The following is a 26,218-nucleotide window of genomic DNA, read 5'->3' as shown; positions in this document are numbered from 1 at the left end:
CATAGCCCCATGATATAGTCTCACAATACTCCATGACAGGGCTTTTTTGTAGAAAAAGCCCAGCAAGGACTCATTTGCATATTAGGCCACCCTCCTGGATGCCAAGCCAGTTAAAACTGTGTCTTTGGGTCTCATTTTATGCCCAATCCTATTCCTGCCCCGGCTTTCCTGCCCCCGAAAGGAATGTTGAGGATTCTAGGATTCCATCTGCTGATGAGCATAGTGAAAGTAAGGTGGACTGGTACTAACGAGCCCTGAAGGAGCTGGTGAGACTTGTTGTTGTTGTACAGTCGCACAGTCGAGTCCGACTCTTTGTGATCCCATGGACAAAGTCATGCCATGTGACCTCCACCATCCTCCAAAGTCTGCTCAAATTCGTGTTTGTTACATCAGTAACGCTGTCCAGCCATCTCCTCTTTTGCTGTCCCCTTCTTCTTTTGCCTTCTGTCTTTCCCAGCATCAGGATCTTCTCCAGGAAGTGCTCCCTTCTCATTTGGGGACCAAAGTATTTGAGTTTCAGCTTCAGCATCTGACCTTCCAGGGAACAGTCAGGGTTGATTTCCCTTAGGACTGACTGATTTGCTCTTCTTGCAGTCCAAGAGACTCTCAAGAGTCTTCTCCAGCACCCTAGCTCAAAAGCATCTATTCTTCTGCACTTAGCCTTCCTTATGGTCCAGCTCTCACAGCCATACATTACTACTGGGAATACCATCGCTTTGACTATACGGACTTTTGTTGGCAGGCTGATGTCTCTACTTTTTATTACACTGCCTAGGTTCACCATAGCTGTCCTCCCAATGAGCAAACGTCTTTTAATTTCATGGCTACAGTCACCATCTGCAGTGATCTTGGATCCCAGAAATGTGAAGTCTGTCACTACTTGAGACTTGGGTTATGCCAAATAACCTAGCTGCTTGTTTTTATCTGAGATAAAAAGTCATTTGCTGTAGAAGTAAAAAGCATCATGCCCTTGCACTTTCAGGTGGAAGCACCATGGAATGCAGCTAAGCATGTTGCCTCAGCACCAGAGCCAACCCCATCGCCCTTGCAGCCACATCAGCCAAGAGTCTCTCAGCATTAATTTCCTGCTTCAAGAAACATATGGCCTTTGCCTGCAGCAGTTTGACCAGGGGGTTCTTGTCAGCAGGGAGGCGTTCCAGGTAAGTCACTAGCTTTTCCCGCAGGAAGAGCTGGTAACCCCCACCCACCCATGATTACTTCATAATTGGTGATGCAAAGGTTGAGGGCTGCAGAGGAGTAGAATAGATCTTCCTGTTAAAAGTATCTACTTTTCATCCTTCCTGGACAGCTGGCAAAGAGTGCAAACCAGAACACAGTTTCCCTTGCATCTCTAAGGTGATGAACAAAGAGGATGGTGGGCAAGTGAAGTGTTAAGAAGGTCCCTCTGGATGAACCTTGTATAAGGTTTCTACCTTTTAAGAGGTTGTCTAAAAAGGCTGACTTTTGCCACAGGGAGCTGGAAATATCATTTATACTCTCAAGCATCAGGTGTCAAGAGTGCCTCTTGCCATGATATGGGGAATGGGGGGGGGGGGATGATTGCTCATGCTCTGTAATAACCTCTGAGGGTCCAGCTTTGCTGCTATCTCTTTGTTAAGAACATAAGAGAAGCCATGTTGGATCAGGCCAATGGCCCATCCAGTCCAACACTCTGTGTCACATAAGAACATAAGAGAAGCCATGTTGGATCAGGCCAATGGCCCATCCAGTCCAACACTCTGTGTCACATAAGAACATAAGAGAAGCCATGTTGGATCAGGCCAATGGCCCATCCAGTCCAACACTCTGTGTCACATAGTGGCCAAAAAAATTATATACACACACTGTGACTAATAGCCACTGATGGACTTCTGCTCCATATTTTTATCGAACCCCCTCTTGAAGCTGGCTATGCTTGTAGCCGCCACCACCTCCTGTGGCAGTGAATTCCACATGTTAATCACCCTTTGGGTGAAGGACTTCCTTTTATCCGTTTTAACCCGACTGCTCAGCAATTTCATCAAATGCCCACGAGTTCTTGTATTGTGAGAAAGGGAGAAAAGTACTTCTTTCTCTACTTTCTCCATTCCATGCATAATCTTGTAAACCTCTATCATGTCACCCCGCAGTCGATGTTTCTCCAAGCTAAAGAGCCCCAAGCGTTTCAACCTTTCTTCATAGGGAAAGTGTTCCAACCCTTTAATCATTCTAGTTGCCCTTTTCTGCACTTTTTCCAATGCTATAATATCCTTTTTGAGGTGCGGTGACCAGAATTGTACACAGTATTCCAAATGAGATCGCACCATCGATTTATACAGGGGCATTATGATACTGGCTGATTTGTTTTCAATTCCCTGCCTAATAATTCCCAGCATGGCATTGGCCTTTTTTATTGCAATCGAACACTGTCTTGACATTTTCAGTGAGTTATCTACCACGACCCCAAGATCTCTCTCTTGGTCAGCCTCTGCCAGTTCACACCCCATCAACTTGTATTTGTAGCTGGGATTCTTGGCCCCAATGTGCATTACTTTGCACTTGGCCACATTGAACCGCATCTGCCACGTTGACGCCCACTCACCCAGCCTCAACAGATCCCTTTGGAGTGCCTCACAATCCTCTCTGGTTCTCACCACCCTGAACAATTTAGTGTCATCTGCAAACTTGGCCACTTCACTGCTTACTCCCAACTCCAAATCATTTATGATTCTCACACAAAGTGTTCTTGTGTATGTACCATACCATGTATCTCGCCACTCTGGAACTAGACATTCAAGGTTGTGTTATCTAGTTCTCAGAGAAGCTCATAGCTTGCTTCAGTAATAAGGGGGTTTGATGACATGTTGGGAGGGGGAGAAAGGTGACTGGTAGTTTTTGGCACTCTTATATTTGAACTATGTAACGAATAGACCCTGGCTATATCTATGTGGGCAAACACCTATGACATGACTTTCAGCAAGAACTTGTCTGACTGTCATGTCTTGCTTATCAGCCTTTGCTGAAACTCAGGTGTGTTGATTGGTGAAGAACTTGCAGTACTTGACATCAGGATTGCTACGACAGCTGAAGAGTCTCCATACAGTCTGCTCAGAACCTTACCTTTAGGCTTAGGGTTGGAGGATGTAATCTGCAAATCCAATCAATGACTAGGCCATTCTGATAACCTGTTCTGTATAGAGTTTAAGGTCTTCATTGGGGGATACCAGGTTTGTTCTCCCACAGTATCTGATGGGGACAGATCTGAAGGCATGTTGGAACCAGCATCGGATGGCAAGACCTTGTGTTCTCCACTGGAGTTTCCAGGTGTTTTGGGGAAACAATGCGTAGTAGAAACACATAGGTGGAGTGGGGATTGTGAGGCCTGACATGAAGCTGGTGACTCCAGAATCAAACAGCAAGTAAGCACTGGAATCAGGTGAGGTACTTGACTGGGTTCTACCTCTCCTTTGAACAAGGAACTTGAAATGCAAGATGGCATCTGTGGCATCAGGGACACTCCCCATTCCACAAGCTTTGGTTGGGTATTAGCAGGTTTTGCCCCAGAATGCTTCTTGGTGCCTGAGTGCTGCTTGTCCTTGTGATTGGACTTGGAGTGTGCCTTCTTTGCTGGTGGCTCTAAGGAGCAGCGTTCCATTGTCTGGGTCTCAGGTTGGCTCTAAAGAGCTGGTTCTGTGCCTGGGATCAATGAAACCAACACACTAGAGCAGGGGTGGCCAACAGCAGCTCTCCAGATGTTTTTTGCCTACAACTCTCATCAGCCCCAGCCAGCATGGCTAATGGCTGGGGCTGATGGGAGTTGTAGGGGGAAAACATCTGGAGAGCTACCGTTGGCCACCCCTGCACTAGAGTATAGGCTCTTAAGACTTTCAAGTTATGACTAGGTCTTTGCAACCAATGGTGAAGCACATCCTGACTGCCCTGCTGACTTAGTCAATGACTCACAGAGCCCTGCAAGTGCCTTTCCCCAGAGGATTGCTTTCAGTTTAGCTGCACTGTCTGAGTAGGCCTTGGGTGTAAACTGCAGGCACATTTTGCAAGTGGCAGTATTGTGAGTCTCACCCAAATAAAAAAGCCATAGGCATGCTCATCCAAGCTGGGCATTTTGAATATGCATTGCAAGCCTTTTTAAAAGACGGGTATCTGTGACATAACAGTGGATTACTTTCCACTGAGATCCTCCCCCACAGATCTAATCCTTTCCTGTTGTCACAGGGGTTTGTAACTCACAGATTGAGCAGCTGCTGAAGAACGTCCTCTCAATGCGGCAAAGAAGAGACTGAGGGAACGAGGGACCCCATCCCTGCAGACATGTGACCGTTTGAGTGGGAAAAGAGCTATGGGGAAAGGGAGAAAGGAATTCTGTCTGACTGAGAGAAAACCTAAATAATACAATGGACTTAAAGCGATGGGTTTGGGGAAACAATGAGTAGCAGAGACATGTTGGCGGAGCAGTCAAGGTTCATGCATGTCAGGAGAGATGGTGCACCATCCCTAGAAGCAGGCAATTGAGAGCAAAGGGGACATTTATAAGGAGGTTATATAGACCTTGGGAACAGCCAGATGAGGTTTCTATGTCATCACTGCACTGTGAACCAGAAAATCTAACATGACAAATGGGATCAAGAAGCAGGAGAGGGGAACACAGAACTGAATTTCATGTGGTTTTGAGCTCACCAACAAATCTTTCACTGCAGGTTTTAAGTAAATAAGAAGCATTTCATGCATATTTAGAGCAGTACTGGATTTTAAACACAAAATAAAATACCTTAAGACAGTTTCCAGTGTGCAAAAGTTTCTTCAAGACTGACCCTGAGCAGAGGAAAAACGTATTAGAATATTTCCAAATTATCTGAGGTATCTTCCATCAGTCAAAGTAAATGTAGCCCTTTTCACCTTAAACCCACTTAGCCAAAAGCAAACTCCTCAGAAATGCTTACAATTCAGGCCTAGTTCTGATGAACACCAGATGAAGCAGTGACCCCTTTCTGAGTCAGACCACAGTGCACTGACAGGGGTGCTCACATGATGGAACAATGTTGACCAAAAGTCATCCCTCTACCTAGAAAACTACATGTCAGCCAAGAAAAGGCTAGGCCAGTATGCAGGAGCATTGCCATCATGTGAGCACCTCTCTGTGGAATGAAGTGAGACAGCCCAGAAAGGGCTTTACCTCCTCATCTGCCATTTGTGAATGCTGCCCAGGATATTTAGCTGATGGCTCAACAGTGTAAGGTTTTGCCCAGAATCTATCACAAGACTTCTTGAGTAAATGTAAAAGAGGGTTTTAATGAAGAATCAGGTAGCAAACACTTGTAGCATGTGCATGCAAGACTACTTGTATTGTCAGATTGACAATAAGTGAAAGGTATAGTCCAAATATGGGTTACTGGTTAACGACTCATCATTTCTCCCACCCAAAAGTCTTTGAATTAGTTCCCAGACTCCGGTGCTGCTTTCCTCCAAGGTCACATTCCAGTTTTGTAGACCTCTTCCATTGGTACCTGTCTTCTGTTACCAGGGAGACAAGATTAGTCCTTAGCTTCCCACAATGATCTACACTCTACTGTGGCCTCGTTTGTTACCAACTATTTTACATAAATCCATAAAAGAATATAATGAATACGTATTATTATTATTATTATTGTTTATTTATATTTCGCCCATTCCCCCATGGGGGCTCAGGGTGGAGCACAACATAAATAAAATCACATTAAAATCATATATTAATAAAAGCAATTACAATTATTCCATAAACAAATAGATCGGCAGATGAGATGGTGCAGCTGAACAGTGCAGTGAGTCAGCCCAGTAGGATATACAGTAGGGGAGGTCGACCAATCTAGTGGGCAGATGCCCGCCGCCTCACCCAAAGACCTCGTGGAACAGCTCTGTTTTACAGGCCCTACGAAAGGCTAGTAAGCCAGGTAGGGCCCAGATCTCTATAGGGAGCTGATTCCACCAAGTTGGGGCCAGGACCGAAAGGGACCTAGCCCTGGTAGAGGCAAGACTGAGAGTACTGAGATCGGGAACCCAAAATCTTCTCGCTATCCCTGGGCCAAAGGAAGCCCGCCTAAAATCTACTAGGGATAGGGCCTTCTCTGTTATGGCCCCTTCCTGGTGGAATCAGCTGCCGGAAGAGGTGAGGGCCCTGCGGGACCTTGCGCAGTTCCGCAGGGCCTGTAAGACAACCCTCTTCCGGCTGGCTTATAACTAACCAGCACAGGAAACTAAGTGTAGCTCTTCTAGATTTAGGCTATCCCTAATGTTTTAAATGTTTTAACTGTGTTAAATGCTTAAATTTAATATTTTTATGTTGGATTTTATGTTGTGAGCCGCCCTGAGCCACTTGGTGGGAAGGGCGGGATATAAATCATAAATAAACTAAACTAAACTAAACTAAAGACAGGCATATTTTGGAATGGGGACAGTCAGCCTATCCTGGGAGGCCGAAGTGACCTCCGGGGCATATACAGGAAGAGACGGTCCCGCAGGTATGCTGGTCCCAGGCCGCGTAAGGCTTTGAAAGTCAGAACTAACACCTTGAAGTGGATCCAGTACTCTATAGACAGCCAGAGCAGGCCACATGCTCACTCGTATAGGTGATGCAGTCAGCAGGCGAACTGCCGTGTTCTGCACCCACTGCAGTTTCCGGATCAGCTTCAAGGGCAAGCCCGTGTAGAGCGAGTTACAGTAATCTAATCTGGAAGTGACCATTGCATGGGTCACTGTGGCCAAGTCTTGCGGGGAGAGATATGATGCCAGTTGCCTGATCTGCCGTCGATGGTGGAAGGCAGACCTGGCAGCTGCCGCGACCTGGGCCTCCATGGAAAGTGAAGCATCCAGGATCACTCCCAAGCTCTTCACCTGTTGGGTTGGCCCTAAAACCGTGCCATCCAAGGGTGGAAGCTGGGTACACAAACCCTCCCCCCCTCGACTCAGGCACAGGACCTCCAACTTTGCTGGATTTAACTTCAGTCGGCTCTGCTGTAGCCATCCCGCTACGGCTCCTAATGTCTCGGACAGGTGTTCAGGGGCAGAAGACGGTCTGCCATCCATCAACAGATAGAGCTGAGTGTTATCAGCATACTGGTGACAACCCAGCCCTAAACCTCGGGCAATCTGGGCAAGGGTGTGCATATAGATGTTAAATAATATGGGTGAGAGAATAGCTCCCTGCGGCACTCCACATGTAAGTGGGTGCCGCATGGAGGTTTGCTGACCCGGCCTCACCCTTTGTCCCTGCCCCCGGAGAAAGGAGGAAAACCATTGCAAGGCTGTCCCCCATATTCCAGTGACAGCGAGGCGGTGGGTCAATAGATCATAATCGTCCATGTCAAATGCTGCTGATAGGTCAAGAAGAATCAACAGCGACTAGTACCATCTCCGTCCCATGGCCTGGGCGGAAACCGGATTGGAATGGGTCCAGGGCAGATGTTTCACCCAGGAAAGCCTGTAGTTAGGTTAGTAAATATTGATATGTAATTATGAAGGCTAGTAAATATTGATATTGTAATACATAGCTTAATACAGGCGTGAATACATGTATATAAATGCATATATGAATACATAAAACAATATAGTTATGGATATATGAATATGCTTTGGATAACTGAACACTCATCAACAATGACAATACTACTAGGAAAATCAATAGATTGTTTCTGGACCACAAATTTAAAACAAATTCTTGTCAGGGACTGGTACGTGACAAACAGCACCAGTAGCTTAACAGGTGGCTCCTGTAGCACACTGCAGAAGAGAACCAAGGGATTGAGAAGGTTCTGATCCACAATGCAGTAGATTTAATTTAAAGGCCTTGCCTCAAACTTGGAGGGGAAAATCAACACAAAAGAAAAATCAATTCCTTAATTCTGAATTAGGCAATTTATCTAAACTTCACGTGCTCTTGCAAAATCAACCATAAAGAGAAGCCTCAGTTATACTGGTAATAATTATTTCTAGTAAGAAAAGGCTAACAATGATAGCTACATGTCCATACATATTGGCTTGGAATTTTCACCTCTTACCATTATGAAATAACCACATGCCTTTTATACGTGCACATCCAATGGAATGACTGCATATTTGCCAAAACCATCCCATGCGTACAGACTAAACTATTTTAGTTATTAAAACAAAACACTGCTTGAAGTTGTTAAAAAAAAAGGTTCCCACTTCCTCTGGTATGTCCCCAAAGAGCGTTATGTTCTGCTAAGAACAATCTTCTGGTGATCCCTGGTCCCAAAGACATCTAGCTGCCCTTGACCAGAGCCAGGATTTTTTCAGCCCTGACTCTGACCTGCTGGAACTCTTTGCAAAATACCACCAGGGTCCTGTGGGATTTAATGCAATTCTGTACGGCCTGCAAGGCAGAAGAGTTCTGCCAGGCTCTTGGTTGAGGATAGAAATAGATTTTATAATGGCTGGCACCCCCCTCCCGTCAGAACTGGATAGAACTGGACCCCCCTCCTGTCAGAACTTCAATCGAGGCCCAAGACTTTGTTACGAAAGTATAGACGTTTATTGAGAACTACAGAGCTGAAAGTACAGGATAACACTGATGCCAAGGACTAGCATTAGCTACATTTTATGCAGTTGTAGCAACAATAATAAAACGATCTTTCACACGGCTAGAGACAACTGCCCGTTTCTCAGGGTCTGTTATCAGGAGGGAGGATGGAGTCCTGCTGAGAAGGCCTGGTCGGCCTGGCTTCAAAGAGCACCTGCAGATGTTGACCAGGGGTTATCTGCCATCCTCCAGTGATCACAGTGTTTGAAATGCAGAGGAATTTGTGTTAGTGGCCTGAAGCCAGGCACAGTGTGTTAGTATCGGGTTACAGCATGGAGTCAGTCTGGCTAATGGCACATAGGAAAGTTACAGTTCTGACACCTCCTTTCTTCCATCTTTTCTTTTCTCTTGGCCTCCCCCCTACCCTGCCTGCAAGGCAGCAACGCAGTCTTAACTGTGTTAACAGCTTCAAGACCGCATTTTATTTGCTATTGTATATTGCCCAGAGCCCTGTGAACTCAGGGATTGGGTGATTCATAAAGTTAATTTATAGATAAATATAAATAAATGACAAAATATTTTAATACCCCTATCGAGTTTAGCAAAACTGATAAAAGGGAATGCAGAACAGAGGACAGTTTAATTTCATCAACACAAACCGGAATTTTTATATTTTGCTAGAAAGTAGAAGAGTACACACCCAACTCAATAATAAAATACTCATATTAAAAGGACAGACACTCAAATTCTCTTACCTATGCTGTGGAAATGCCACCGAAAGAATATCCTTTCTGGTAGTAGTTGTAATATTCTCTGCAGAAAACAAGATTAAAAGTTTCATACTCGATAGCAGAAAGTAGCCATTGAACGTCTTTAGTTGATTATAAAGATGATTAGGAAGGGGGCAGGGTGTCCTCTGTCAAAATATTTTCTTCTACTGACAACCCATCTCTTGACTTGAGAAGATTTCTTTTCCAATAGTATAAAAGATTGGCATTTACTATGCTTTTCAAAAGTATCAGTTGTTTAACAACCACTTTAACTACCATTGTCAAAGAAAATGCTCTAAACCAAGTTGGCAACTCCCAAATTTGGAGGGTTTTTAACATAACTTGAATAATCTGAAGTCAACCAAAACTGGGCCTGGCTGCACAAAACATATATAGGGTGAGTGAGAAAAAGATATGTATGTAACAGAAAAATGATTCTGTTCTCAAAGTGGAAGGATTCCAGTGTTTCTAACTCATTCCACATTTCTCCGAAATTAATGGGTCTTAGAAATTTACAGACCAGACAACCACCACCACCACCATCCAACAGCAACATTTATATCCCCCTTTCTACCCTTTAAAGGGCCACCATGTGAGCTAACAAATTAAACCATACATAATATCACAGTTTAACCAATACATACATTGTTAAAACAATTAAAAACAGCAAAAGTACATACATAGACACAGAAACAACAATTGGAACATTGTCAAGAAGGGGTCACCGAGAAAACGGCAAACAAAACAAAAAGTCTTCAGCTGCTGGTAGAAAATGGCAACAGAAGGGGAAAGAGAAATTTCCCTAGGAATAGAGTCCCAGACTTTTGGTAACAAAGTATTAGTAGTATGAAAGCAGCATAAAATTATTCTTGCCATCGGTACTGGATAGATGAACTCTAAAACAACATAACAGTCTATGCTTTAAGCTTTGAGTCTCTATACTGTGTGCATACCTTTATCTATCCACAGAGAGGAAGAAAGAATCTTTAAATAATTGTGGACTTAACAAAAGCAAATCATTCTTACTCTAATGTAAATATAAAATGTAAAATGCAATAAATTCTGACATCTTGTTTGGGTTTTCATCATAAAGACATATAAAATACCTTGGGAAACCCCATAGTGCAGAATACTCCCTTTTGTGCTTTACTCCATTTATATGGAAATCCATTAGCGCACTTGAAATAGAAATTAGGTATCACTTCTAACCAACACACCAGGGGACTTGCCAGTTCTTTTATTCATAATTCTTTTGCTTCTGCACTTACTGCATGACTATGAATAAGTAAACTTTGACTTACACGGGCTGATCTTTAAAAAAAAAAAAAAAAGAATCAAGCAGACATGTTTAATAATCCATTTTGGGATCTTTTTTTGTTTTTTTTACTTACAATTATGTTGGGAAGTAACTCTTAACCAGATTATCTTCACACTCTCTAAAGACTTGAGAAATAAAAAATAAAGACTTGAGAAATAAAAAATAAAGACTTGAGAAATAAAAAAGACTCATTTAGGAAATGTAAGAAGGTCCTTATAACCAAGGATGAACATAAGCAAATAACCAGTACTTGTAGAGAAAGAGTAAGGAAATCTAAAAGCTCAGTATGAGCTGAGGCTAGCAAAAGATGCATAAACAATGAAAAAGGGTTCTTTTCTTATATTCAAAGTAAGAAAAAGAGCAAGGACATGTTAGGCCCAATGCAGGGACAGAAAAGTGAAACTGTAATAGGTGATGAAGAGAGGGCAGAACTGTCCATTCCTACTTTTTCTCAGTCTTCCCTTGTGAGGGAAAAGGTGTTCAACAAGGCATAAACAGAACATATGAGGGTTGCAGCCCAGGATCAACATAGGGATAGCACATAAACACCTAGTTTCTTTAAATGAAACTAAGTTCTCAGGGCCAGTTGAACTGCATCCAAGGGTACTAAAAGAGCTTGTGGATGTAATTTCTGAGCCTCGGGCTATTATTTTTGAGAATTCTTGGAGAACAAGTGAGGTTCCAGAAGATTGGAGGAGGGCAAATGTTGTCCCCATCTTCAAGAAGGGGGAAAAGGAGGATCCGGGCAACTACCAACCCATCAGCTTGACATCTACACCTGGAAAGGTTTTAGAACAAATCATCAGTCAGTCAGTCCTGGAACATTTAGAAAGGATAATTGTGATTACTAAGAGATTACTTAGAGAAACTATGGATTTCTCAAGAACAAGTCATGACTGACTAACCTGATCTCTTTTTTTGAGAAAGTGACTACCTTGAGGGATCAAGGAAATGCTGTGGACATAGACACTTGATCTCAGTAAGGCTTTAGATAAGGTTCCACATACTATCTCCTCGTTGACAAGTTGTTAGAATGCGGTTTGGATCCTGTTACTGTTAGGTTACTGTTAACTAGCTGACAGATCATGCCCAAAGAGTGCTTGTGAATGGCTCCTCATTCTCTTGGAGAGGACTGACAAGTGGAGTGCCTCAAGGATCTGTCCTGGGGTCTGTTTTGTTCAACATCTTTATAAATGATTTGGATGAAGGAATAGAGAGAATGCTTATTAAATCTGCAGATAATACTAAATTGGGAGGGGTTGCAAATACAGTAGAAGACAGAAACAGGATACAGGGTGATTTTGACGGGCTGGAAAACTGGGGTAAAACCAATAAAATGAATTTTTTTACAGGGATAAATGGAAAATTCTGCATTTTGGTAGAAAAATCCAATGCATAATTATAGGATGGGGCAGACTTATTTTGGTAGTAGTCTGTGCAAAAAGGGCCTAGGAGTCTTAGTGGACCATACACTGAACATGAGTCAACAGTGTGATGTGGTGGCAAAGGGGAAATGCAATTTTGGGTTGTATTAACAGAACTATAGTGTCCATGTGAAGTGATGTTATCAGTTTATTCTGCTCTGATAAGACCTCACCTGGAGTATTGTGTTCAGTTTTGGGCACCGCATTTTAAGAAGGACAAGTTGGAACGGATCCAGAGGAGGGCGATGAAGATGATGAGGGGGTCTTGGAGACCAAGTCCTACGAAGACAGGTTGAAGAAGATGGCTATGTTTAGCCTGAAGACGAAACAGCTGAGAGGTAATATGATCACCATATTCAAGTATAGAGGATGATGCAGAATTGTTTTCTGTGGCCCCAGAAGGTAGGACCAGAACCAATGGGTTGAAATTAAATCAAAAGAATGTTATGCCAATAAAGGTACTGTGACTGTGAAAAAATCAGAAGAATTTCCTGCTCAACATTACACAGAATTTCCTGACAGAGAGGCTCCTCAGCGGAACAGGCTTCTTCAGAAGTGGTTGGCTCTTCTTCTTTGGGGGTTTTTAAACAGAAACTAGATGGCCATCTGACAGCAATGCTGATCCTGTGAATTTGGGAGGCGGTATCTGTGAATTTCCTTCATTGTGCAGGCGGATGGAATGGATGACCTTGGGGGTCCCTTCCAACTCTATGATTCTTTGATTCTTTGAATATAATCTCAAAGTATTTCAACATGTACCATTAGGGAGAATTGCCAACAACCCCTGAGACTGCCCCAGGGTTGGCATCAGCATACTCTATGGTCTCCAGGCCTCTGATCATCCTCTGCACCCACTCTATTCTGTCCACAACCTTGGCCTAGTGACCAAGCCCTATGGGGGAAAGCTGAAGGACTTGGGAATGTTCAGTCTGGAGAAGAGGAGATTGACGGGGGACATGATTGTTTTCTTGAAGAATCTGTAGGGCTGTCACTTAAAGGAAGGCAGGGAGCTGTTCCTGTTGGCAGCGGAGGAGTGGACTCATAATAATGGTTTAAATTAAGCGTGGGAGGGTATCGACTGGATATTACTGTGGTACAGTAAGAGTTATTCTAAGAGTGGAATCAGCTATGTAAAGCTCCTGCATATATCTTTCCCTTCGAAGCTGAATTGTGTTATTTGCTACCTAATAGCCATAGCCACCTGACTAGGGAGTGTTTAAATTCTCACGGGGCACTGTTTTGTCTCATGAGTGTGAGAAGGAATGCCCTGGTAGCTTCAAAGTCCTTATCTTTTTTATATGTGGTTCTCTTTCCTTTGTTGTGTATTATGGTAACATTTGACCCTTAAGGTAGAAGTGCCCACCAAAACAGTAACGGTTGCGAACCCCTATTATATACCCCTGTATGTGATTTGACTCTTCAGTTCTTTCAGTTACCTGTCTTGTAAGAATCTCCAGGTCTTAATAAATGAATCTATTTGAAATAAACAAAGAATATAATTATTGGGACTATCGGAGCTTGACATTCTGAAAGAATGCACACTTTGGAACTGAACCAGATCCAGTAACTTTTAACGCTATGGTGGAAGAAGCACCGGACAATGGCCAGATCCCAGATCAACCAGCCTCTCCAGAAACTGGGAGCTGGGAACCAGGAGCCATCCCAAAGCAATCCCTGTGGCACATAATGGACACAAGGAGACAAACTGGGAGAGGTTCCCCGCTGTACATCCAGCGACTATTCATCACCATGAAGGACTGAGGGCCACACAGATCCAACAGCTTAATGGATGCCGGCCCAGTCAGACGAGATGCAATCCTGGAACTACCCTGCCCACTATGAGGGGAAGCAGAGGGTGACCAGGACCAACGAGGAGCAGGAGGGGGCGATGGAAGGGAAGAGAAGGCAACAAGCCTGATCTCTGATGATGAGGAGGACGAAGACAGAGACTTCCTCCAACTGATGAAGTTTGAGATGGTGGAGATGGCACGCAACCTGAGGGAAGAAATGTGGGCGAACAATGCGCGCCTTATACAAGAGGTCGGTGTCAGAACTTGTAACTTTCCTGTATGCTGTTAGCCTATGTGACTCCATATTGTAACTAGACACTAACCCCCGCATCCCTGCTTCAGCATCTAACAAATACTTCTGTGCATTTCAAACAAACTGTGATCACTGAAGGGTGACAGATAGCCTCTGGTCAACATCTGCAGGTGGCTCTTTGAAGCTGGGCCGGTCAGGCTCTCTCAGCAGGACTCCATCCTCCCTTACTGATAACAGACCCTGAGAAACAGACTGTTGTCTCTGGCCGTGTGAAAGATCGTTTTATTGTTGTCACTATAATCGCATAAAATGTAACCAATGCTAACTTTCGGTATTAGTGTTATCCTGTACCCTCAGCTCTGTAGTTCTCAATAAACGCCTATACTTTTGCAACAGAGTCTTGGGCCTCGTTTGAAGTTCTTCCAGTTCTGACAGTCGGCCAACAGATTAATCATGCGTTGGCCCTACAGCGACCAGTCGCCCTGCAAGGTAGACCACTGCCACCACCCCAGCTGCATACAGCCCAACAACTGCTACCGCGGTCACAGGGGCCACTGGCACAGCCGCAACCTCAGCTGCCTCCGGCACAACCGCCCCCTCCTCCCTAAGATTACGGGAGGGGGCGAGAGCTGGTGGCTACTTTTGAGATAGAATACTGAAGAAGTAGAATACTTCACCATACAAGCTAACAGTTTCATGTACTATTGGGGGCATACCTTCCCCGATGAATGTAGCAGAATGGACTCTTTGGGGTTGAAACTACAAGGAGCAGCCAGGAGATGTATGTGAGCCTCTATGAGACCCACAGTCCTGAACTGGACACTGTAGACAGTACCTACGAGCTGTCCTAACCCAGTATGAAGACCCGCTGCAAGAGACTTGGGCCCTAGCTGCACTATGTGACATGCAGCAAGGGCCCCGATCCGTGAAAGAGCACGCCGCAGAATTTCGGGTCAACGCAGCAAAGGTATGCAGGTGGAGTGAGCTGATCAAGATGGAGCATTTCCAGAGAGGGCTGAACACCAGCATCCTAGATCGGGCCCTACACCAAGCCCAACCAACCTCACTGGTGGGGTGGATCCAATTAGCAGGAGAAGTGGAGACCAATATGTGGCGCGGCGCCCTCCAGCAGCAACAGCAGCAAGGGGTAAAGGGAGGACAAAAGGGAGGTTTTGTCCGGGGCAAAACCAGAAGGGAAGAAACCAGGACTCAGCAGGGTGCAACCAAAACCTGCTGGGCCCAGATGTTGCTTCCGATGTGGGGATGTGAACCACATGGCGAATGAGTGCCCAGAGAGACCTCGAGGCCCCCCTTACTCCGAAGACCAGCGCACCCAAGCCCAAGAAGGCAGAAGGCCGCTCAAAGGAATCGGAGCGGGGCAGCATCACCACAGCTGCCCCATGAGATGAGGAGGCTATAGTAGTGCTAGAGTCCGGAGAGGAATTCTGAGAAGGGCCATCGGGAAATGGGAACGACTTGCACTGAGCGGCGCTGAGCAGCAGGTCGGAGATTGAATGGCGCCCTGAGCGTGAGAATTACAGGAATTTTGTTTTTCATCCCACTAACTTTATTGAACCCTGCCCAGAAATGCTTCATGCATGTATGGGCTTTGCTGGACTCAGGGTGTACCAGAGACATAATTACCCCCAAAATGGTAGCAGTTCCAAGATTAGCCAAGAGTCCTCTACACAACCCCATCCAGTTCAAGCAGATGGATGGGACAATAATGAAGGGGGAACCTTGCAACGAGCAAACCCAGTTGGTACCGGTAGGAATACAGGGCCACTGGGACATGGAGATTTTCGTAGTAGCCCCCTCGTCTTTGTTTGACCTAGTGTTAGAGGTAGGCTGGCTAGCTAAACATGAACCGAACATTAGGAGGGGAGACCAAATCATAGACTTTAGGGATCCAGCCTGCGATAGCCATAAGTGAAGAAGCAACTGGGGCCCCGATCCACCCCCCGGTGAATGAGAAATTATGCCTAACTATAGAAGAAGTGAGATCCATACCTAAAGAGTACCAAGATCTCAAGGCAGTGTTTAGCGAGGAAGAAGCCAATGAGCTACCTCCCCACCAAGACACCGACTGTGTCATAGAGGTGTTCCCAGGGCAGAGCCTGCCTAGAGCCAAAATCTACCCGATGGGATGGGTGGAGAAAATGGAACTTTGGAAATTTTTCAGAATTTAGCCAGCGGGTTTATCCGCCCATGCCACGTCAGTGTTGTTCCGCAATAAAAAGGACAGGGGACTTTGCACTGACTTTAGGAGGATTAATGCGATTTCGGCATCGAATGCCTACCTGATTCCACTCATAAAGGACTTGTTGAATACAGTGTCCCAAGGGAAAATCTTCACAAAATTAGATTTGAGGGACACCTACTTCCGAGTACTAGGGTGGCCAGACCGTCCCGGTCTCCCGGGAAAGTCCCGGTTCTGGCCCCCAATTCCCGGCTCCCGGGCTGGCTATACCGGGACCATTAGAGGTCCCGGTTTAGCCAGCCAGAGAGCCGGGGGCCGCGCGCACGGGTGGGGAAGGCGGCGAGTGAGGGAGGGAGCGTCCCTGCGCGTGCGCAGATCGCCCTGCGCACGCGCAGGGACGCTCCCTCACTCCCTCGCCGCCTTCCCCGCCCGCGCGCGGGGCCTGGCGGCGGTGGCCGGGGAAGCGTCGGAGAGGCCGGCGCTGGTCGCTGGACGCCCTCCAGCGACCAGCGCCGGCCTCTCCGATGCTTCCCCGGCCTCCGCCACCACCGCCGGGCCCTGCGCGCGGGCGGGGAAGGCGGCGAGTGAGGGAGCGTCCCTGCGCGTGCACAAAGAAGTGTTGAAAACTCTACGATCACAAACTGTTTGCTAAACTTTCGAAATGCAAGTTCCACAAGGCTGAACTGGATTACCTGGGCTACCAGGTGTTGGGGAAGGGATTGTCAATGGACCCGTCTAAGGTTCAAGTGGTTTTAGACTGGCAACCCCCCAAAACTCAAAAACAATTACAATCTTTTATCAGATTTGCGAACTTTTATCGTAATTTTATCCAGGGGTTCGCCCACACTATCCTGCCCCTGCCATTGCTAAAAACAAAAGGGAAGGGTCCCAATGTGAAAAAACCAGGGGCAAAACTCACTTGGACTGACGAGTGTCAGAGAGCATTTCAAAAGTTAAAGAGGTTGTTCACTAGTGAACTGGTATTACCGTATTTTTCGGACGATTAGATGCACCGGACCATAAGACGCACCTTCGTCTACGTGCGCAAATGGCCATCTTCGGTGATGCGGGCGCCATTGCAGCCTTCGGGCCGCCTCGGCCGGGGGCCGCACGCAGGCGCGGGAGAAGCATGCCGGCGCCTGCGAAGTGCTGGATTTGCGGTGAGGGCGATCTTGCCGCTTGTCTCTCAGCCAGGCACGCAAGCGCGGGGGAAGCACGCCTGGCTGGGAGACAAGCGGCGAGATCGCTCCCTGCAAAGTGCTGGGTTGGCGATGGGGGTGGAGGGAGCGATCTCGCCGCTTGTCTTCCAGCCAGGCGTGCTTGCCCCGTGCTTGTGTGCCTGGCTGGGAGACAAGCGGCGAGATCGCTCCCTCTGCCCCCATCGCCAACCCAGCACTTCGCAGGGAGCGATCTCGCCGCTTGTCTCCCAGCCAGGCACGCAAGCGCGGGGCAAGCATGCCTGGGCAACCCTGCCCAGTGGAGTTGCTGCCATTACAATCATCTTTCCTTCCTCTCCCCACAACAGACACCTTGTGAGGTAGGTGGAGCTGAGAGAGCTCTGAGAGAACTATGACTGACCAAATATCATCCAGCTGGCTGCATGTGGAGGAGTGGGGAATCAAACCTGGTTCTCCTAATTAGAATCTGTCAACACTCTTAACCACTACACCACACAGGATCTCGAAGAATTCTTTCCACCAGAAGAAAGTGCCTCTCTTAGTACAATGGATCTCTGGAATCCAGCCCACAGCATATTAACACTTATACAATGTAATTAATGTAATTTATAGTATGTAAAGCAGGGGTGGCCAACGGTAGCTCTCCAGATGTTTTTTGCCTACAACTCCCATCAGCCCCAGCCAGCATGGCCAATGGATGGGGCTGATGGAAGTTGTAGGCAAAAAACATCTGGAGAGCTACCACTGGCCACCCCTGATATAAAGCAATGAACTTGAGTTACTACTAGTGTAATCCTTACTACAGGCCATTAGGTACACAAGCACTATCTACCCCATATTGCAAGTTCTTTTGCAGCCTGCTCTGGATGGGGAAATCCAAGTAAGCCCTGCAAAGTCAGCTGTCAAGCCCTAGAAGCTGCTAGGAGCTTTCTAGCCTACCCCTACTCCCGTAGAAATAATCAGAAGCATTTTTAAAAAAAACAGATATCAAATAGAATATTTTAACAGTTCAGTTCCTAATTATATGGAGAAGGAAGAAAAGGCAGGATCTGGTCACCCTTGTTTACAACATTGTCAAATAGTCATAAACCAATCTTGAAATATTGTTCATGAGAAACATTTGCCAGAAATAGAACTTATTCCTTATTGCCAGGGCTTTTTTTGTGGAAAAACCCCAGCAGGAACTCATTTGCATATTAGGCCACACCCCCTGACACAAAGCCAGCCAGAACTGCATTCCTGTACATTCCTGCTCAAAAAAGTCCTATGTTATTGCTATGAAGCAGGCATAAGGTTCAGAAATGTAAGAACTTACTTCAAAAAGAAAGAGAATGGAGTCCAGCTCTTCCCTCTGCGATTTGTTTCCTAGGAATAGAGGAACATTCTTGTTATTATGGATCAAGATACTATTCTGAGTACAAAATCATGTAGGAGATGTTCAGCCATGAACAGGCCTGTCCATGTAAAACTGGATACTTTTAAGGCAATGCTGTAGATCTAGGAACTCTTCTGCATTCTCACTTTCATTGCTTGTATGTCCCTATTCATTAAATGTGCTACTCACTGAATCTGCAGATGACATCAAATTGGGAAAAGCAGTGAACACACCAGAAAACAGAGTTAGAATTTAAAGAGTTTTGAACATGCTGGAAAAGTGGGCAGATGTGATCAAGATGCAATTTAACAAGGTAAGTGCTGAGTTCTACATCTGGGTAACAAAAATGTGGAACGTGCATAGTTGATGGAGGATAAACTTCTGGGTAGCAGTGTGTATGACCAAGATCTTGGGGTACGGGTGGACTTTAAGTTAAATATGAGCAGCCAGTGTGATGCAGTGACAAAAAAGGCAAATGTAATCTTTGGGTGTATCAAGATATCATAGTCCCACCATACAGCTGCAATATTGTGTGCAGTTCTAGAGGCCTCACTTCAAGAAGGATGTAGACTGAATGGAACAGGTGCAGAGGAGAGCAATAAGATGATCAGAGGTCTGGATACCAAGCCCTATGAGGACAGGCTGAGGTACTTGGGAACATTCCGTCTGGAGCAGAGGAGTTTGAGGGGGCACATGATTGCTCTCTGTAAGTATCTGAAGGGGAGGAGGTAAGGGAGCCACAGAGGAGGGCAGGGAGCTGTTCCTCTTGGCAGCAGAGAGCACTCACAATAAAGGGTCTAAATTAAGGGTGGGACGGTACTGGCTGGATATTAGGAATTTTTTTTTTACAGTAAGAGCTGTTCAACAGTGAAATCAGCTATCTAGGGAGGTGGTGAGCTCCCCCTCACCAGCAATCTTTAAGCAGCAGCTGGACAAACACTTGTCTGGGATGCTGTAGAGGCCTGGGGTGTCAAACATGTGGCCCAGGGGCCGAATCATGCAGGCCCCCAAGAAACTGGCTCTTGTCTGCTTCCTTCTCCCTCTCTTTTGCTTCTTTCTGTATCTCAGCTTGCTTTGCAAGCCTTGCTCAATTGAACAGGAGCTACAGAGTAAAACCTTGATTTTCTCCACTGGTTGAGGCTCCTCTCCCTCCTGGTCCCCTGGGGAGGGGGGAAGAGCCAGAGCTTCCTTTGCCCAGTTACCAGGATCCAATAGACAAAGAAATACAAAGAAAGCACCTTTAAGACCAACAAGTGCTAGTGTTTTAAGCATGTTTTATTTTAAGGGTTTTTTAAAAAAAAATCTTTAGTCATGTCTCTCTGTGTTCTTTAAAACGTTTACATCATAGAATCATAGAGTTGGAAGTGACCTCTGGGGTCATCTAGTCCATCCCCCTGCACAATGCAGGAAACTCACAAATACCTTCCCACTAAATTTACAGGATCATCATTGCTGTCAGATGGCCATCTAGCCTCTGTTTAAAAACATCCAAGGAAGGAGAGCCCACCACCTCCCGAGGACGCCTGTTCCACTGAGGAATCGCTCTAACGGTCAGGAAGTTCTTCCTAATGTTGAGACGGAAACTCTTTTAATTTAATTTCAACCCACTGGTTCTGGTCCTATTTTATTTTATTTCTACCCCGCCCTCCCCGCCAAAGCAGGCTCAGGATGGAGAATAATACCCATACAGACACAACAGCATTAAGAACCCAAAAAGCTTAAACTACTGAAGAAACACCTAAAGCAAAGCTTACCTTTTTGTTTCAAGCTAGCTTCCAGTGTTATGAAATTTTCATAGAAGATAAAATAAATCTGAGAATAATTAGCTTCAAAGAATGGTTTAAGTTCACTTCCATCCACAGCATCTGAAGGGGAAAAAATATGTGAAAAAGGGTAAGAATTATTTTTTATTTAAAACATTTCTATGGCAAGTCTCCACCCAAACAGGTCCCCACAGTGGCAATCATCAAAATATCAAAGCATTTAAAAGAAAGTATCATAGATCATAATTCTCTTGTGGGGTGGCCAAATGGAGCTCTCCCATTGGCTTTCGATAAACCATTGGTCCATCATGGTTCAGTCAATGCCTCTGGCCTCCCATTGGCTGACTCCCCTGCCCCTATCTCCTGGAGACCCTGAAATGTTGAACAAACTGCCAAAAGCAGTCTTAACCTCAGAGACAGACACACCTCTGATGCTTCTCTGTGTCCTTGCTGCCATCTGGCCTCAGAAAGGGCTGCTTCTCTACTGTGTCTCTTACTGTGATCAAGTTTTGCTGAAAGCTTCCAGTCTATATGCTATTTTTAAAATATATTTTTTATTTATTTAATTTAATTTATATCCCGCCCTCCCCACCAAAGGCAGACTCAGGGCAGCTCACAGGTCAGGGTCAAACAATGACGAAACAAGATAAAACAGTAAAACAGTATAAAAATAAGACATAAAACAATTATTAAAACATCAAATTAAATTAAAGGACACCACAGCCAGCAATGGCAACAGACCTCTGCTGTCCAATCAACAGCCCACACAGATGGCCTCCCAGCACACACAGCCCCCATCTGTCTCCTGTGGCCTTCCACGTCCTCACACAGGCCCTCCCGCTTTACTGTGCCCTCATGACCAGCTTTGGACCAGACACCAGCAGAAGCCCTCTGTTACCCACAAAGCCAGCCTCCCAGCAGCCACTGGCCCCATCAGTCACCTGCAGCCATTGCTGCCAATCTTAAATTGTATATTTAGTTCCAGAATAATTAAGTTATTTGTCGGACAAAGGACGCTACCTACCAAAACACGCCTATTTTTTACCGGAAGCGTGTCACTTTTTTCTTCATTCTAGGAGAATCGCTAGCACTTTGTCTACTAAGTTCATCAAGAAGAGGATTATTTCCCTAGTGCTAGTGGACTCTAAGTGTACATTCACTCTATGGAACCTGTGTGTTGTTCTTAATGTATAAAGTGCATTTATCAAGTTATTATGCATCTGAGTGGTTGTTAAGCTATATTACAATCCTTGTTCATTATATAAAGTGATTCTTGTAAGCAAACTAGTGTTCAGTGCTAAAGCAGTAATAGTAAATAGCAAGGATATATTAGTAACGTTGTGCACGGTTATCTCCAGGTCTTCAATCTCCAGCTGAGGGCTGGAAATGACTCAGAATTACAACTGCTCCAAGGGGAGAGGAAAATGATCTAAGTTGCTTTGGTCTACACTGTGGAGAAAGTCTAGTATCCCTAGGCAGAGGCTGCAGGGAGGAGATGGAAAGCTGAAGTCAGAGGGGCAGATCAAAATAGGTTGATGGTTGGCTGGGTTACCAACTCCAGGTTGTAAAATTCCTTGAGATTTCAGGGGTGGACAGGGAGGGATTTGAGGAAGGGTGGGTCCTCAGACAGGTACCACGGCATAGACTCCATTTCTGCCTGGAGAAAAACTGTTGCCAATCTCCAGGTGAGGGTTGAAGATCACTCAGAATCATAACTGCTCTGCGCATGGCAGAGATCAGCTCCCCTGCAGAAAATGGCTGCTTTGCAGGGTAGACTCTAAGTCATTATGCCCTGCTGAGGATGTTTCCTTACTGCTTTGGTCTACACTATGGAGAAAGACTGTACTTTTCCTAGGTAGACACTGCAGGGAGGGGGGAGGAGATGGAAAGCTGAAGTCAGATAAATTCCCCTACAGAAAATGGCTGCCTTGAGGTGCATATTCTATGGTATACCATAACACAACCATAACAGGCCAAAAAACACAGATTACACCACAAGCTCACACTGATGCTAAATGCTGCAAGGCTGAATATGACAAGAAAAAGCAGCAACAATGCACTGCGAACAAAAGGAATGCTGCGTTTCAGTGTCTGTGTGACTGTCAACATGCCCTCTCCCGCACCTATCAGAATTATTCTTCCTTCTCTCAATTCCTGACCTGTTTCAGGGCTTTGAGCCACTACAGACACAGGAACACACACACATATGCGGAGGAGAATGGAAAGCCTGGGCAACCCTGCGAAGTGCTGGGTTGGCGATGGTTGGCGATGGGAAGACAGCAAGAGCGGGGGGAATGAGTGAAGGCCAAAGGTTGGGGGTGGAGGCAGCAAGGGTGGAGGGTGACTGAATGTCATGCGTAGGTGGAATAGTGGAGTGCCAAGGGTGTGGGGGTAGCTGAGAGGAAGAGGTGGTTGGGGGGGTGGTAGTTGGACAGTGGGTAGGAAGACACCAAGAGTGGAGGGGAGCGAATGCCTTCACTTGGGTAGGTCGGAAAACAGCAAGGGCACTCACCCAGAGCCTCTTTCTAGAGCCCATTGTTTTTCTTCACAATGGATCTTAATCCTAGTATCTATATAATCCACTAAAACTATATTCATTTACTTGATTTATATCCTAACTTACTCCCCAGTGGGGACCCAAAATGGCTTACACTGTTCTTTTCTCTGTTTTATACTCACAACAACCCTGTGAGGTAGGTCAGGCTTAGAGTGCGTGAATGGCCGAAGATCACTCAGTAAACTTCCATTGGAGAGTGGGGATTCAAACTTGAGTTGTGGCTGAGACACTGTAGCCACAAAATTGAACTCATTAAAGGACACAATTTCATATCAGATGCAACAATCGGAAGGCCAAATGCACCAGAAAGTCACCCAAATAGAAGAAGGGATCCAGCAGCAAGTTGCACACATAAAAGTAGGTCAAGAAAACACCTTTGATAATATAAAAAAAGAACTTCTGTCATTGGGACAGGAAATAACCCCAGGATTTACACATATACAAAAAAAGTTTCAAGAAAACGCTGAACAAATTGTTCAAGTCCAGAGATAATATAAGGAACTGGAACATCATTAGGAGACTCAAGAGCATTTACTGGGGAAAGCTAATCAAAGGATTGCTACTTTAGAGGCTGAAAACAGAAGTTGTAATCTTAAATTTTGTTTGGTCCCCAAAGAATTCGGCATGGAGAGGACTTTAGCAAGATGCTGCAAGAACACTACAAGACTGAAGAGGATTCTATGAACATTGATCAGATATACAGAATCAATTCCAGGTTCACAGCAAGGAATAAACTACCATGTGACATTCTGGTGAAATTCATGCAGAAAACAAAAATAGAACTTCATCTATTAAGATCCAAGAGACAGAGATACAAATATTTCCTTTAATTTTCAGATCATCTCATCTATTAGAAAAGGATAAGTAAATGATTCCTCTGTCTCCAATTATTTTTGTCTTCCTTATTTGTTAGTTTGACTATATTAACTAAGTTACACGATTGATAATACCTTGACAATTCTGGACTGTCAAGGCCTCCATTATTATTTCCCCCCCTAAGAATTCTTGAGTTGACCCTATGGGATTTATAACTCCCCCCCCCAAAAAAAAAATCTAATAAGGCATGTTGCCATTTAAGCAACTTTGACACCAGGATCTGTGCTGGAAGAGTACAAAACAAATATAAATATTTTGGAAGTATGAAACTTTTTATTACATTTATTCTGTCAGCCCAAGTCAGAGACATTTTATCCCAATATTTCAAAAGTTCTTGGGTTTCCAGTTAAACACAATGGAAATTATATTTAATAAGATCTTCTAACTTTAGAGGAATATGAATACTCAAATTTCTCCATGAATCAGTAAGCCATTGAAAATCATAAAAAGTTTTAAAGACTATGGATGGCTTCCTGTTGTAAATAAACTGGGTATATAATTGACTTTTTGTGGTTAAGTCAAAGCCCTAAAATTTTGGAAAAAATTTACTAATGTGTTTATAACTTCAGGAAGTGAACTTATGGGGTTAGAGACAAATAGCACCATATCATCTTGCATACAAAGATACTTTATGTGAATGACCTTGAATTGTAAAGCCTCATATGTTTTGTGAGGCTTGAATGAATTGAGCCAATGGTTCAATCGCTATAAAAAAAGGAGGGGAGAAAGTGGGCATCCTTGCCTAGTACCTCCTCGTAAACTACATTTTTCTGCTCTTTGGTCATTAATCTGGAGAGAAGCAGTTGGGTTGGAAGAGATCTCACTAATAGCTGTTCCGAATTTATCCTCGAAGTTCATTTTTTCCAACAGAATCTGTACATACTTGCTCTACAGACCATCAAAGGCTTTTTTAATATCAACTGCCAAAAGTAATGATTCTTTTATAATTAAAAAAAAGGTTCCCACTTGAAATTAGGGTCCTGCAGGACTTTGTACAGTTCTGTAAAAAAAAAAAAAAAACACAAGCACCAGTCAATTTTGACTCTGGGGTGACGTTGCTTTCACAACGTTTTCACGGCAGACATTTTACGGGGTGGTTTGCCATTGCCTTCCCCAGTCATCTACACTTTCCCCCCAACAAGCTGGGTACTCATTTTACCGACCTCGGAAGGATGAAAGGCTGAGTCAACCTGGAGCTGGCTACCTGAACCAGCTTCCGCTGAGATTGAACTCAGATCATGAGCAGAGGGCTCCAACTGCAGTACTGCAGCTTTACCACTCTGCACCACGGGGCTCTTTTTAAATATCAATTGCCAAAAGTAATGATTCTCTTTTATAATAACTGCCATGAAAAACTAGATTAGGGGTTCTCTTTATGTTGTCAGTAACAGATCTATGAGGGAGGAATTAATATAATCCATTATATAATTTATATAATCCTTTATGATTTTGCAAAGTCTATTGGCAAGTATTCTAGTAAAAATTTTGGCATCAATGTTCAACAGAACGATTGGTTGATACGACAAAGGGTCAGTTAGATCTTTATTATCCTTAGGAACAGTAAGAATAGTTGATTCTGTCCATGACTGGAGAAACTTACCTCCAGAAAGAATGTGATAAGTTATGTGATTTAGATTATTAATGAGAGGTAATTTGAATATCTTAAAAAACTCAGGGCTAAGGCACATCCCTGGACTCGTATTCATTTGTTGAATAGACTGCTGAAATAATTCTTCTGCTAAAGGAGAGTCTAATAATGTTTATGTTCAAAAGTCAATGTTTTAATGTTATAATCAGAATCTAAACATTGCCTGATTATGTTCTCTGAGTGAGAGAAAGAGGTACATAATCTTTTATAGAAACCTGTCATGATGTTCACTGTATCTTCTGGCTTAGTTTTTTGAATGCCAGAAACATCTTTAAGTGCTAATATCTTTCTTGCTAGTTTTTTTTCTTTTATTTGCAAAGTATCTTAATGTTTTTTGCCAATATTGTTGTTTCAATATAAGTAACTTTTTTTTTTTGTATAGCATTGTTTTCTGCTGCTTCTAGAAGTCTTCGTTCTGCTAGCAATTTCTGATAGATTTTTTTGGCTGTTTTTTTAAAAATTGTTTCTCTAAACTGAGTATAGCATCCAAACTTTTTTTTAACCATAGCTCTTTTCCCTTTTTTCAAATGGGCAGTAATGCTCATTAAATAGCCCCG

At 44.5% G+C, this 26,218-nt stretch overlaps 1 protein-coding gene across 2 annotated transcripts in view; it reads right to left on the bottom strand.

The window, feature by feature from the left end:
• RALGAPA2 (Ral GTPase activating protein catalytic subunit alpha 2) overlaps positions 1–26,218 on the bottom strand; it is a 380,381-nt gene that overhangs the window by 339,988 nt on the left and 14,175 nt on the right. For both annotated transcript variants that reach the window (XM_060253668.1, XM_060253669.1), the window contains exons 2-5: positions 20,572–20,682; positions 18,758–18,807; positions 9,265–9,322; positions 4,766–4,809 (exon numbers count right to left, since the gene is read on the bottom strand). In XM_060253668.1, coding sequence (XP_060109651.1) covers positions 4,766–4,809; positions 9,265–9,322; positions 18,758–18,807; positions 20,572–20,682 — 263 coding nt within the window. The remainder of the gene's footprint in view (positions 1–4,765; positions 4,810–9,264; positions 9,323–18,757; positions 18,808–20,571; positions 20,683–26,218) is intronic.

Source organism: Heteronotia binoei, chromosome 14, assembly GCF_032191835.1.
Source record: "Heteronotia binoei isolate CCM8104 ecotype False Entrance Well chromosome 14, APGP_CSIRO_Hbin_v1, whole genome shotgun sequence".
Lineage (NCBI taxonomy): Eukaryota > Metazoa > Chordata > Lepidosauria > Squamata > Gekkonidae > Heteronotia > Heteronotia binoei.
The sequence above is the reverse complement of the archived record's forward strand: the minus strand, read 5'-3'. Positions and strand labels throughout refer to the sequence as shown.